Source organism: Parasteatoda tepidariorum, chromosome 8 (genome assembly GCF_043381705.1).
Source record: "Parasteatoda tepidariorum isolate YZ-2023 chromosome 8, CAS_Ptep_4.0, whole genome shotgun sequence".
Lineage (NCBI taxonomy): Eukaryota > Metazoa > Arthropoda > Arachnida > Araneae > Theridiidae > Parasteatoda > Parasteatoda tepidariorum.
In genome coordinates this window covers 9,299,235-9,314,824 of record NC_092211.1, presented here as the reverse complement: position 1 = coordinate 9,314,824, position 15,590 = coordinate 9,299,235, and the positions used below count along the sequence as shown (strand labels likewise).

Here is a 15,590-nt window from a genome sequence, read left to right as displayed (position 1 = left end):
TATATATATATATATATATATATATATAATCGAGTTTTGAAACAGTCGTATTTTTTAAATTCGATTTCTCAGAAACTATTTGACCGATTTTGCTCAAATTTTGTAATATTTATAATGATGTACAAAATTCAATACTTTACAATTTGAACTTTTTTCCACGGTTATTAAATAAAATAATAAACATTTACTAAAAGTTATATTTTGCATGGAATTATCTTTGAATAAACGAGTTTTATAATTGTGTGCAAAAAATTTTCAATTTTCTTAGAAAGTTCTTCAAATATAGTAATACGCAAAAAGTAAAATTAACATTAAGGGGTCCAAATTTTGGAGCGCTCTCCTGACTATATTTTAGGGGTCAGGAGTCCAAATCCGCCCGGGGAAAAAAAGATATATTTTTCCAGAGAAAGTACATTTTGTGTCTAATTTCGTAGCTTAATTTATCGTCTGCATTATTATTTAGCCTATTTGAGGTCGCCCGCTTGAACCATTAAGATGAAGTCCTAGAACGTGAAGATCCGATCATTAGGTTAAAAGTTATTTAGGGAGTTCCATTTTTCATTGTGCGCACTGTACATTCTCTTCTACATTGAAAGTGAGAAGAAAAAAAATGATTTCCGTTAAGTCACCAATGTTTACCTCAACTGTTATTTTTCAACACATTATGGGAAAAAACGGAATTGCTTTGGATGCTTTTTATTATACATATCGTCTTATTAAATATAAATGAATCGAAATTAAAAGAAATGATTGAATCCTTCTAAACATAGCTGAAAACCTCATTTTACGTAGAAAATTAACAACGCTTTTACACAAAGACCCTATTGAAACTTTTGAAAATTGATTGCAAAATCAGCAGTATAGGAATAAAAACTATTTATTAATTTCTATTATAAAATATGTGTCGAGTAATTGACCTGTTTTTTTTCTTCTTGTGCGTAAGAAAGGAAAAAAAAATATTCCGCATACTAAATAATTGTATTTCAGTACGCATCGTTTAATGTATATTTATGAAAGAGGTGGAAGAGTAACACAGAATTAAATGTGTAAAATGGATGAATTTTGGCATTCATTAAAATTTCTGTTTCATTTTAAATTTTATTTACGAGAAACAGAGATGATTGCAAAGCAACCATGTGAGCACCCATTTTTCTTTATTTATTACTATTTTTAATTATTATTACTTTTTAATTATTGTTTTTAATTATTTAATTGTGAAAAGAGTGTGTTAACCTCTTCCTTCTCGCTCTCGTGAAAATGACGGGGTGAGGTTTCGCCCTCTATTTCTCGCTCCCGTGATATTGACGGGCTGGAGTGTTCAGTAGTAACGCTCCAATAAGAATAAAACTAATTCATTTTTTTGCCCCGAAGACATTTTATTTCTCATTTTACAAACCAGATGGCAATACCAGGATATTTTTAAGGTGGTTGTAGATAGCTAGTTTATTTTAAACTGGATTTCAACGCTAATCAAATACGTAATACAAATACAAAAGCCAAAAGAATAGTCACTTTTATGACCGTTTTCTTGAAAATTAACCGATCGTTAAGGGGTTAAGAGATGCACACCAAATGTTTTGAGCATTTTTGGAATAGCAATAAATAGGTTCACTTTTTACGTACTAAAAAAAGTAACATCTCTTAACTTAAAAAAGGAATATTAGAGAACTTAAATTTATTCTTTTAAATTAATTGTATAGGATATTTTTAAAGCGTTTTTTAAATTTTCAGATACTTGACATTCAAAAGTTCAACTCAAAAGCAAACGTTTGCAATAAATTCTAAACATTTGCAATAAAACTGTATCGTAAAAGATGTTGTCATGAATTCGGAAATGTTTGTCAAAGTTTTTAAAATATTAAAAGACGGAGAAATGATATTTGGGACAGATTCTTCATAAAGTAAAATGCATCTTAATTATATACTGAATGCAGTCCCTACTGTTATTTTGATAGAAATTTCCCAAAGTTCCGAGTTTGTAGCAGCTATCTTATTATGGATGATCCTCAGTCCAGGGAAGATATACATTATCTCAAAGGAAAAGGTAAACTCCGCCAAAGGAACTCTTTTCCATTTCCACACACTAATTGCCTCTCATTAGTGCGAGATTCCACGAGAAACCGATTTCACTACTGCAAACATTTTCCTTCTCAGGAAATGATTGTTGGTTCTCCTTTTATGGCAGTTGGCGAAGAAAAACTGATAGGTGCACAAACCAATAGATTAGATAGCTCATCTTTAAACATTTAGGTTTTTAAATCCTTTTTATCTTTAAAAATATGGCATTTAATTTATTTGGTTTTATTTCATGCTTGAGATCCGAAGGTTTCTGTTTATGAGGTCAAATATTTAATGGAATCTATTCCATCTTTAGAACATGGTATTTAGTTTATTTTTTTATCATTAAAATGCGGTATTTTATTTGTTTTTGTAGTTGAGATTCACAATTTAGTTTATTTTCATGCTTGAGATGCAAAAATCCAATAGTTTATTTCTGTCTTTGAGTTGAGAAATCAAAATAAATGTTTTAGGTCTTTAGAACATGGTGTTCATTTTATGGTTGATATCCTGTATTTAGTTGTATACTATGCATTAATTACTATTAGTTGTATACTCTATGAATTAATTTGTTTCATATTTTGGGAAATGGTGTTTAGTTTTCTTTTAATTCTTTTGAAATCCTCTACTTAGTTTCTTGAAAATTATTTTGCCTTTAACATCTGGTTAATTTTAAATTTTTAGTGAAAATTCAGCATAAAAATATATTTATTGTTTTTATATATTGTTAACATACTTTACAGGTGCATGATTTTTTTTAAAAATTTAATTCATTATAGTTATGTATTATAATTAAAAAAATGATATAATTAACTACAATGTAATATATACTTATATTACGAAATATAATATACCATATTTAACTATGATATATAGTTAACATTATTTTACTGTATTTAACAAAAAACTATAATTTAATTATATATTACTATAATTTACATAATACAGTAGTTAACTATTTTTAACAAAATGCTGAAATAATAGTGCTATGGTGAGCAAAATAGCATGCACTTATTTTTTATTAGTAATTTGATAAATAACTAATATATTTGGGAAAAAATGCTAACTGACAGCTAAAAAATTTAATAAAACATAGCCTATGGACTTACTATAAAAAATAAACGTGCTGCGATGAATGTTTTTTTTTTTTTTTTTTTTTTTTTTTTTTTTTTTTTTTGCTGCTTGGAAACCATGAAATAGAGAGACAAGAAATTATGAAGTTATTATGCATTACGATGAAATAAAAATTTTAGTTCTCGGTAATTAGTCCGAGTGTTTTTTTATTAGAAAAAGTAGCAAACAATTATACGCACTTCTCTCTGAAACCCTGCAGCAAAGGAGTTGAAACTTGACTCACTGAAAAGGCCAGTTTTGTTGATGAATCTGTTATAGACTACTTTTTATTGTAATTTGCTTTAAAATTAAGTTATTTTAATTAGCTTCGTGCTTGTTTTTGCGATTTTCGTTTTAGGCAATGACCCTTAATAGAAAAGAAAAGGAGAAAAAATTTTGGAGGGAAAGTTTGTAATTTCTAATGCAAAATTTTAATCTTTTTTGTGCAGAAAATAATTTTAATCCAGTACCTTGCACCCATCCAGTTTCTGCCCAATCTAAGGTAACTTTCAAATCAAACGCGGTTCTTTACTTCGGTAAGAAAGCGGCATAAAGTGCATCCCACTATCCCCTATTTATTCTTTTATTTTCATACTTTATAATTTTGCAAACTTGTTAAGAAATTGTATATTTTATTAATGTACATATATAACATACATAAATAATATGTATACGTATAATATACTTATACTAAATTTTTCCCACTATTTGATACGGGAAATCTCTTGTCTTCTGGATTGGGTTCAAAATTGCAAAGTGGGAACATTATAAGAGGAGTTGAACATTTGTAGTCGTCATTGAACATTAGTAGTATTTACAAGGAGTGGAACATTAGTAGTCTTAAAACCATAAATTGGGTCGACTGTTCAACGGTGGTTATGAAATAAAACATAAAGTTATAATAATAATAATATAGTTACCAAAACAGAATACATTCAATCAGAAGTATAAAAACATTGTGCGTATACAAAAAAATGCAAGTTTATGAAGAAAAAAATCATGATTATTTTTTTTTCTTTGCATTTTGTGTAAATCTTCAACGGAATCCTAAGGTAGCGTGAAACACGTTTTGGTAACGACTGTAGTAGAGAATAAAAATGTTCGAAATAAAAGTCTATCCTTCATCAATAAAGAACTATTTCGTATACCCTAAACAAAATAAGTATCTCGATCCGGAAAAAAATTCTTAGTCATCAAAAAAAACTGAACATTTTATTCTTTATACAAGAGATTTTCATTTCAAGATTCGTCCGGGACTCCAAACTATTAAATTAAAATTCTAGATGGAGGCAAGAATAAATAAATAATCATTCGACAGCATCCCTCCTCAAATTTTCATCCCCCGAGTGTCCCTCAAGTATTTTCCATTTTTCCCAAATGGGCCAGAATATCCGGGAAAAGGTAACGCTCGGGACTCGGGCCAATGACGGAGACGGTAAAAAAAGCGGAACTCACCAAAAATCCGAGATGAAGTGTTGTTATGGCAACCTCCCCTTTCATTTGACTGTCGAAGGGGTGGGGGGATAAGGAGTGAAATGAAAGTGGCCAAGCGGTAGATATTCAACCATTTCGATGGACTTTTATTTTCTTTTAAAGCAGAAACTTTCTGCTTTTAAACTATCTTTTATTGGTGACCGACTGCATCCGTCTCCGTGAAGGCGTTTTTGTATTTAGTTAATGATTTACTACTATAATCTGTTTGAACAGTAGCTCCTAATTTTTTTTGCGTGTATGGAACCTTAAATACTCGAGCTTCTTTGAGTTTAACACCGATAGCATAAAAAAAGTTCATTAGCAACTGCTGTTATACATGCTGTTATACTGCTGTTCATCCGATTATTTTGAAAATATTCAATGTGAATAATAAAATATTTTAAATTATAAATTTTGTTCTTGGTATATGCATGTGACGAAAATGTACAAAATAAGCTAAATTATAGTTCTCAAAAAATACCTGTTACAAACATTGATATAGTTATAAGAGAAACGTAATTTTACCCATTGGCAAAATAGGCGTTGTTTTGGGTTTGATGGCATGCGCACCTTATTTGTCGTTATCACACTTTTCAACTGTGTTCAAGAGTTATAGTAAACAGTGCGCATGCGTCGTCATTGCATGCGTTGTTATGGCGACCGCTACTGTATGATAAATTTTTTAGAATTCTTTTTTTCACTTTTAATTTTGTAATGCATTAAGTTGGGGAGGTTATTTTTGAGATATGGGACCAGAGAGATCCCATAAATACTTCTTGAGTTGTGAATAAAAGAGAATTTCATCATTTGAACGATATATTTTGTTTTTATTGTTTTAATTAAGAATCAGAAATTCTAGTCTACGGTTCAAACTGGATCATTTTCAGTACTAATTCAGGTGAATATCACAAATAAAGAGGGTAAAAAAAAATTTATACAGCTACCATTTGCCAATGGGTAATCTTTTTTTTTGTTGTCAATTTTGAAAATTTTTGTATATGATTTCGTAACTTTAAATGTACAGGCAAGCAAAATTTGAGTTATGAGGAAGTTATTTTACTCTTGGTTTTGGTTATTTTATTTTGAATTGAAAATAGTCATGATATTATCTCTAAATACATATATTCTTTTCATGATTTATTCAATGCATTGCTATTAAAAAAAAGAAACAATATATTTTTTGTTACTTTTTAATAAAAAAAAATTTCTTATAAACAACTTTAAACAAATTATGAATTTGATAAATCTAATTATTAGTAGTTAAGAAGAATTCCAAACTCTGGAAACGTTTGTGATCCTTCTATACGAAAAATATATTGGGAAACACAGTGTTTAAGAATCCAGAATTAAAGTTCCTTACCAATCCCAATTTAAGGGGACAACGGAATTTTAAATAATCCAAAATTTTGCAAAAAATTGATTTTTATTTTTATTTTTTATATTTTTGAAATCTAGGCATTTAACCGAACATTTAAAAAAAATTCTTGAATTAGAGCAAAATTGACGAAGTTATGGCCATTTCAGTTTTGACCACGCCCCTTTGACGTTCTGCAATGAAAAAGTAGTAAAAGTCATTTTTCTCAATGTCTTTTTTGAAAAATTTACAAATTTCAAACTGTTCCAGCGAAATCAATTTTTATTCCATTGACCTGAGAATTGGATGAAAAAGTTTTCTGAATTAAGTAAATAGTGTTATTCTTATACATAATATTTTATAGCGGTATGATGATTTTTTTCTGAAAATGCTGGTTTTTTACAACTATTTTACTGTTATTTGTTTCAATAATTAAAATAAAAAAGTACTCCCAACAATTTTTTTTATATTACCTAATATGTAATATTTTAAAAGAATTTTGCCATTTTAACAAAATTTCTAAAGCGAGGGAAAATATAAAAAAAAACATTAAAAATTCAAAATTTTAATTTTTTTATTCGCGGTTATCATTATGCGCGATTAATCCTTCATTAAAGTAAAATCCTAATGGATCTTTTTTTTATTATATTTAAAACTCAATAAAAAAAATTTAAAAAAAGAAACAAATCGAATTTTGTTTTCATTTTCATAAGATCAGTATTTATTCCCGCAAGTTTACTGATGCTGGAATTTAATTATCGAATGTTAATTATTCCATCGTAGTTCATGAACAGTGCGCGAAACTAAAATCCCGAATAACTTTTAATCTAATGATCGGATCTTCTCGTTCTATGACTCAGTCTTAATGGTTCAAGGGGGTGACCACAAATATGGTAATTAATTAATGCAGACGATATTTTAAGTTACGAAATCAGACACAAANGTTATGAGGAAGTTATTTTACTCTTGGTTTTGGTTATTTTATTTTGAATTGAAAATAGTCATGATATTATCTCTAAATACATATTCTTTTCATGATTTATTCAATGCATTGCTATAAAAAAAGGAAACAATATATTTTTGTTACTTTTTAATAAAAAAAATTTCACATAACCAACTTTAAACAAATTATGAATTCAATAAAATCTAATTATTAGTAGTTAAGAAGAATTCCAAACTCTGGAAACCTTTGTGATCCTTGGAAACACCGTGTTTTAGAATCCAGAATTAAAGTTTCTTACCAATCCCAATTTAAGGGAACAACGGAATTTCAAGTAAGCAAAAATTTTCCGGAAAAAAAAAAAATCGTTTTTTTTTTTTTTTTATTTTTTAAGTTTTATATTTTTGAAATCTAGGCATTAGGCTTAAAATTCTTGAAATCTAGGCATTTGATGAAGTTATGACTATTTCTGTTTTGACCACGCCCCTTTGACCCCCTGCAATGAAAAAGTAGTAAAAGTCATTTTTCTGAAAATGTCTTTTTTGAGAAATTTACAAATTTAAACTGTTCCAGCGAAATAAATTTTTATTCTATTGACCTGAGAATGTGATTCTATACATGTATGAAAATTATTAACATTTTGTTGAAAAAGTTTTCTGTATTAAGTAAATAATATTATTCTTATGCGTAATATTTTATAGTGGTCTGATGATTTTTTTTCACCAAAAATGCTGGTTTTTTACTATTTTTTTTACTGTTATTTGTTTCAATAATAAAAAATAAAAAATTACTCCCAACAATTTTTTTTATATTACCTAATATGAAATATTTTAAAAGAATTTTGTCATTTTAACAGAATTTCTAAAACGAGGAATCATTAAAAAAGCAATAAAAAAAAACATTAAAAATTCGACATTTTAATTCTTTTAATTTCTTAAATTTTAAAATACTTTTGTTAAAATTTTGTATATAAGTTGTTTTTAACAATATAAATGTATACTGAGAATTTCAAACAAATCCCTTGGTAATTTCTAAAAGATTTTTTTTGAAAGTCCTTTGTCGCCTTAATAAGAATCCATTTGTATGTCAAGATAAAAGAACTCGCGATTCATTAGAGCATCGAGCTTTATAAAATCGCGATCGTATATCGAACTTTATAAAATAATGTTGCCTTCATTTACAATTACCTTTATGCGCGATTAATCCTTCATTAAAGTAAAATCCTAATGGATCTTTTTTTTATTATATTCAAAACTCAATAAAATAAAAGAAACTAATCGAATTTTGTTTTCATTCTCATAAGATCGGTATTTATTCGCGCAAGTTTACTGATGCTAGAATTTAATTATCGAATGTTAATTATTCCATCTTAATTCATGAACAGTGCGCAAAACTAAAATCCTGAATAACTTTTGATTTAATGATCGGATCTTCTCGTTCTATGACTCAGTCTTAATGGTTCAAGGGGGGTGACCACAAACATGGTAATTAATTAGTGCAGACGATATTTTAAGTTATGAAATCAGACACAAAAACAGACACTTTCTCCAAATAAACATACCTTTTTTCCGGCCGATTTAAACTCCTGACCCCCAAAATATAGGGGGTAGCAGCAATAAGTAAAAAAGGGTCCTAACAGTTTGGTCAGGAGAGTTCCCCAAAATTTGGACCCCCTTAATGTTAATTTTACTTTTTGCGTATTTCACTATATCTGAAGAACTTTCAAAGAGAATTGAAAAATTTTTGCACACAATTATAAAAGTCGTTTATCCAAATATAATTCTACGCAAGATGTAATTTTTAGTAAATATTTATTATTTTTAATTATTTTATTAATTAACCGTCAAAAACAGCTTGAATTGTAAAGTATTGCAATTTTAAATGGCAAAATACAAAATGTGGATGAAATCGGTCAAATAGTTTCTGAGAAATCGAATTTAAAAAATACGACTGTTTCAAAATTTAATTTTTGAGGAAACTATTCAACCGATATATCAGTTGGACAAAAACGTCTTAAAGAACATTGCTTTTGGGAGAGGATCTTTTTGCTGGTCAACATATATATAGTTTGTATGTAGCTCATTGTAAGTAGGTTTTAGATAATTTGATACAGCGTCTGTCATATAAAAAATAATTACCATTTGTGATTTTAAACATGATTTTTAATAAAATTTAACATTAAAAACAATTTTTAAGTTTAAGTTCAGTGCAAGCTAATTTACGGTTATTTTCAGAAAAATCTAGTTTCAAGTAAAAAGTATTAAATGTATGTAAATTTATTTGATGAAATAAAGAGAATGACCACTCAAACAAAGTACTTTCCTGATATTCGCTTTTTCGCTCTTTTTTTCCCTTCCTCTTGGGGGGGCACGTGATTTGAAAGCTATCGACTCTTATATCGATTGGAATATTTTTTTTTTAAAGTGGAGGCAAGTTCTTTTGTCTCTTTCGTTGCTGCTTTTGCTAAATATTTATTATATAACACTTGTTATAATTCTTTTTCACTATAAATTATTAATTTATTTGTACAGAAATGTTTCATAGAACAGCTTATATTGATATAAAGCTTTTACTTCTGTGCAGGCTTATTAAAAACACGCGTAAGTTGAAATGAAAAAATAATGTTAAGCAGCCTATTTCGACTTGTTTTGTGTAACATTATTGAAATATGCGATGAAGTTTGTATCGGATCATGTTAAGGTGGAGATTCTGTACAGTCAATGGCTAAATTATTAAACGCACTATAAGATTCTATGTAAAATCTTAATTATCAGATATTACTATACAGTTTTATTGTTTTTACGTGGCTAAAACCGGTTTGCACTTGTTTACGTTCGTGTATCGATTGGTTAACATTGTAGCGCAATACGTTCAAAATAAATACAAATGGGAAGTATATTGAAAGTCTCCTTAATAGAAACCCATTTCATGTATGTTTAAACATAAAAGTATCGCGTATAAACTCGTGCAAAACATGCCATTATTAAAAAAAAAACTACAGTGCGTCTTATAATTTTGTCTAATTATTATAATATAATACCTGATATAATAAATATTCTATATTTATATAATATATCGTCTAATTTATCCTATCTTCGAATGTATATTATATATCGTCTTATTTAACCCATTGATATATGAACGTAAACAAGTGCAAACCGGTTTTAGTCGCGTAAAAACAATTTAGCTGTATAATATCACCTGATAATTAAGATTTTACATATAGACCGTCTAATAATTTGACCAAGGACTGTACTTTTAAAGCTAGTGTAAATAAAATAAATTTCTTAATTCTGTGACTACTGAGTTTTATACATTTTTTTAACATGTGTATATTTGTACTTTCAGGTAGTATATCGGGTACGTGGCGATCGCGGGCACAGACGACGTGTCTTCTTCTACTAATTCTCTTTCTCTTATCTTAACACAACTGGTGAGTTTACTTTTTTACTTATCCCTTTTTTTTTGTTAACACTCATAGAGAAATTCAAACACGAAATTGAATCAGTGATTGCTTAAAAATGAAAACTTAATCGATAACATTTTTTTTCCTAAGATGGAATGAAATATGGAATGACTGTAGTATATCTACCACTACAAAAATATAATTCCAATTCACTAATATATAAGACGTGTTAACTCGATTCTATGATGGGGACACCTTTTCATAGTTGACAGTGTCGATAACTACTGTCTCCACATTGGTGACCCGGAGATGATGTGAACTCGCCTACCTTGGCAGAAACGGCTACTACGATTTGAACGAGCCTATTTCGATGGATGATCCGCACATTGAACAGTTGACTTACTACTTGTGACGGCGACGTTGACCTCCTCACGCTGTTGCTTCACAATTTCTATCACGCACAACGTTCAACGTATACACTCGACTACTAAAGGCAACATAGGAGCGACGACGACCGTGAACTTAACAAAGCTCTCCCGGCTTCTCACAAAAAAAAAACAGCAATGAACAAACTAGTGGTATCCGTTCATCGAATTCTATCACGGCTATAATTCTGGTGGAGGAGTACTGTAGTGTATCTACCACTACAAAAATACAATTCCAATTCACTAGTATATAGGACATGTTAACTCAATTCTATGGTGGGGTACCTTTTCATAGATGAAGGTTGACATTATCGATAATTACTCTCCTCACATATTTTTCTCTCGTTAACTTTTAGAGGATATTTTGCATCATTTACTCAACCGTAGCCATCAGCGACGTACTGCAATTTTTATGCATGCGCCGGAAAGCTCAAATGGGGTTCCCATCAGGGCCAAACGCTTTACAAATTGGGCAATACTTTTTGCCCTTTTTCTTGCAGTAGTATGATTCCACGCACTTAAAATGTTCGTTCTTTGCTGGCAAGTACAAATTCCGCATCCGATTGCATTGTTCTCATCCCTATATCGATGCTTTCGTTTTAAATTTTAGTATTCAATCACGTCTGTCTGTCTCTAAGGACATTAATCACTTCCTCCGAGACTCTGGAGAAGGAGCGTTCTCCAGTAGTTGATCCAGGAGTCCCCTTGTCTTCTGGATTGGGTTCAAAATTACAAAGCTATGGAGTAGTCGTACACCCAAAAAAATTAGGTCGGCTGTTCAACGATGGTTATAAAATAAAACATCCTTATTTGAAGTAAAGGTTTTATAAAGACCAGAGCATTGTAGCCCATTTTTTGTTCCTTTGTGCCTTAAAAGTGGATACTTTTCTGGACATCAATGCAACGACGGAATTCCGTAAGAACATGAGAAGTTTTTCGGTTGAATTTGATAAATTTATTCTCTCAGCACTCTCTCGCCAGTTTACATCAATTACTCGATGGGAGTTTCATTCCACGTTTCTTACTCCTCTTCCTTACACTGTTAAAATTTTCTTTCTAAAATGGAAGAAATACGTGCGAATGGAAGAAATATGTGTTTCACATATCTTTATTAGGAATTCAATCCAGAAAATTTGACAACTCACTACATCGCAAAGGAGCAGAAAAATAACAAAGAAAAAATTCAACAATTTAGGTAAAGTGAACAAAAAGGAACAATAAACATTTGAATCAATAAACATTTCAGCAATATAAAATTTTAAACATTAACATGAAAAAGGTAAAGTTAGTGACAATTCATGAGAGTTCTTGCGTCCCAATACAATTTAGTGACATTCCCACTTTTCTGGGAGTTCTTATTTAGACCCTTGCACAATAAGAGGTGATCAGAGTTTAGTACACCTGTGTCACAAATTGGGCATGCTTTGTTGGGAAGAATTTTTATGTTATATAAATGTTCTGAATAGCAATCGTGACCTGTTTTAAGCCTAAAATGGGTTACTGCTTCCTTACGGTTTTGGTAACAGAGAAATTTCCAATTGTCTTGAATATTTTGCCTTTAGATTTTATAGTTAAATCATAATTATTTATTTTGTTGAGTTTTTTCATAACGTATTTTTTAAGAGTATCAGGTGTGACGTTTGTTATTTCTAGAGGCATAGTTGTTCCGTTTTTTGCCAGATAATCTGCGTTCTCATTGCCTTCGATACCAATATGGGAAGGGATCCACTGTGTAACGATAGTTTTATTCATTTCGTTGAGGAGTTTATATCGAGCTGAATTTCGTTTAACAGCTTAGATTTAAAACATTGGTTTTCTGTGATTGCTTGAATTGCAGAAATGGAGTCTACCAATAGAACCACCCTTAGAAACTCATCAGATCTTGTTTTTAGGTTCTGTAATGCTAAGTTAAATTGCTTTTTAACCCAAAGATGGGTAAGAACCATATGGAATGACATGGAATCTCATGGAAAGTAAAATTGGCTTATCTCAAGGAGCAGTTTGCAGTTGCTCTCTCTTCAACATATATATATCAATGACCTCATAACAATTTTAAAAGAAACTCCCGGGGCAAATGCCTCCATGTTTGCCAATGATCTAGTCATTTGGATCGAGGCAACTAACTCCAGAAAATATCAAGATCAGAAACATTTCCTCGAGAGCACCATGAATAAAGCATGAAGGAAATATTGTGGTGTCAACACTAGGACTCGAACTTCCGTTCTGCCGGTCATGAGTGGGACGGATAAGCCCGCTCGGTTATGGTATGTACGCAGTTGCAAAGAACTAAGTAGCTTCATCAGTTGGTTCTAGAAGGTGCGATAAAATTCTGGTTGTTTGACCGTATTTGGTGAAAGCAGTTAATAAACAGTTTTTCTCACAGTTAACAGTTTTATTACCATTTTATTTATGGTTATTTGACTGTTTTAATTAAATATGGTAAAATAACCATTCAATAAATTTTTATTTAACCATTTTTTCGGAGAAATTTCTAACACTGTACCTGTTAAAGGCCCTAACTTGTACGAGTGCGACTTGATTTTTTTATCGCAAGATCATCGCCAAACAAAACCAATTTTTTTCCCATCCCCAATCAAAAATATAGCTGAAGAGTTTTTCGATTGGAACTAATTATTTAAAGTGATTTTTTTTTCTGACGCGACAAGGTGGCCTACGATTTTTATTAAGTTTTATTCTGTTATTCACATTTTAAACAAAAGGACTCATTTAAATAAATAAACTAGCTTTAATTGAATACATTATACTCAATTAAAACTTAATAAGTTCTTTGTGTTATATTTTTTAGTAGAATAAATTTGCTACATGCTTTAAGAAAAAAAAGGAGAAAAAATGATGCATTCAATTTCAGCATTATAACTTTCGAATTGTGAGAATTTAATTATACGAGTATAAATATTTTGCAGGTATTTTTTATTTACATGTTTCTTGCGACCTAATGCGCAAGAATGCTAACTATTAAATTACAAATATATAAAATTTATTTGTTTAGGTGCAAACAAATTAGTAAAGTAATTTGTTTTTAATGACGCGCAGAGTGTGTTGCGGCAACAAACTGTTTGTAATGAGACGACACCTCCTAGAAGAGAGAAGGCCTTAGCACGGATCAATTTAGTAGTCCGATGTAACGATCTTAAACTGCGCAGTGGATGAAAAATTAAGAAAGATGCCCCTATGGTCGGGCTACTACGAAAGATGTCATTACATTTGGACTACTAAAGGATCAAATTTCTTGTTTATAGTAACCCGTGCCTTCTCTTTTCTAAGAGGTATTGATAAAGGGCAAAAGAACCACAATTATTGCATACATTCTCTGGCCAAATCATTAGGATTCTGTGTAAAATCTGGATTATCTGGTGATGTTATACAGCTTTATTATTTTTACTCTGATGAAACCGGTTTGTGTATCAATTGATTAAATGAGACGATATATAATATAAATTTGACGATAGGAAAAATTAGACTATACATTATATAAGTATAATATAATCATTATACAAGGTATTATATTAGTACTAGATTTATTGGTAACCACTTTTTTCTTTCCACTATTTTTTTATTTATTTATTTTTCTTTGAGTTAAAAGTACCTTAATTATGATTTTGTTTCTAAATTGTTATAAAAAAATATTTTTCTTAGTTTATGAAGTGACATTAAAATTATATGATATTATTATTAAAAAAATATATATTATATATGTTATTATAGCATCCTTTAAGGAAAAATAGTAAAAAAAAAGGAAAAGGAATATATAATAGGTGTGACTTTAGAATTGTTTTTCTCATAATCAATTTTAAGCTTCTCTATCAAAATGAAATATAATTTATGCTGGAAAATTGAGCCTTTTAATTAAACATAAAAAATATTAAGGTTAGAAGTTCTGCAACTGCTGCTCTCAGTTTTATCTCAGTTCTTCCATAGTTCATTTCTTCTTTTTTTTTTATCTTCTGCATTTGATTTGCGTTTTTCAATTTCTATTTTTTTTTGTAGCTATTTTTATCCTTTCATCATTGCAACTTTTTTTTTGTTTCCTTTTTTCAATTTTATAGTTATGCTTTTTTCTTGGGGGGGAAGGGGATTTAAATTTTGGAGGTTTTATTTACTATTTTTGTCATTCCAGATTCCCGCTTCATATGCGAACCGTCGTTTGAACAGCCCAACCCAATTTTGAGTTTTCGACTGACAATGTTCAATTTCATAGACTTGTAATTTTGAACCCAATCCAGAAGATAAGGAGTTCAAGTATTGGGAGAAAATCGCTTTCATGGCGAACTTTTTGATGGGACAAACCATTATTGCGTTACATGGAAAGGAAACACAAAAACCACCCATGGTTAGCCTGATAGCAAGGGAACTCTAACCATGGATCCGTCTACCACTGATGATATTTTACGTCAGCGATGCGGCCGGTGCGAGCTGCGTGCGGATTTTGTATCGGCAGAGATTCGAACCCGATTCACCTCGTTGAAAGACAAACGCTCTATCCCATGAGCCACCACGGTTCATACCCGTTTCATTTTTTTTTAAATTTATTTTATTTTATAATCGTCGTTGCACAGCCGACCCAATTTTCGGGTTTAAGACTACTATTGTTCAACTCCGTAGCCTTGTAATTTTGAACCCAATCCAGAACACAAGGTAACTCCTGGATCAGTACCCCCCTGGCGTATTGATTTGTTATGAGTACTTTGAGGACTTTGTGTACCCGGCAGATCTGACGTGCATCAGTCATCATTTACTACACGGGGAGCCTTCGGTCGGCGGGGATTGAACCCACGACCTCTGGGATATGGGCGCATTGCC

At 30.4% G+C, this 15,590-nt stretch overlaps 1 protein-coding gene across 3 annotated transcripts in view; it reads left to right on the top strand.

The window, feature by feature from the left end:
• LOC107447594 (uncharacterized) overlaps window positions 1-15,590 on the top strand; it is a 140,431-nt gene that overhangs the window by 119,516 nt on the left and 5,325 nt on the right. For all 3 annotated transcript variants that reach the window (XM_071184655.1, XM_016062535.3, XM_071184654.1), the window contains exon 4: window positions 10,287-10,371. In XM_071184655.1, the coding sequence (XP_071040756.1) occupies window positions 10,287-10,363 (77 nt within the window). In that variant the 3' untranslated portion in view covers window positions 10,364-10,371. The remainder of the gene's footprint in view (window positions 1-10,286; window positions 10,372-15,590) is intronic.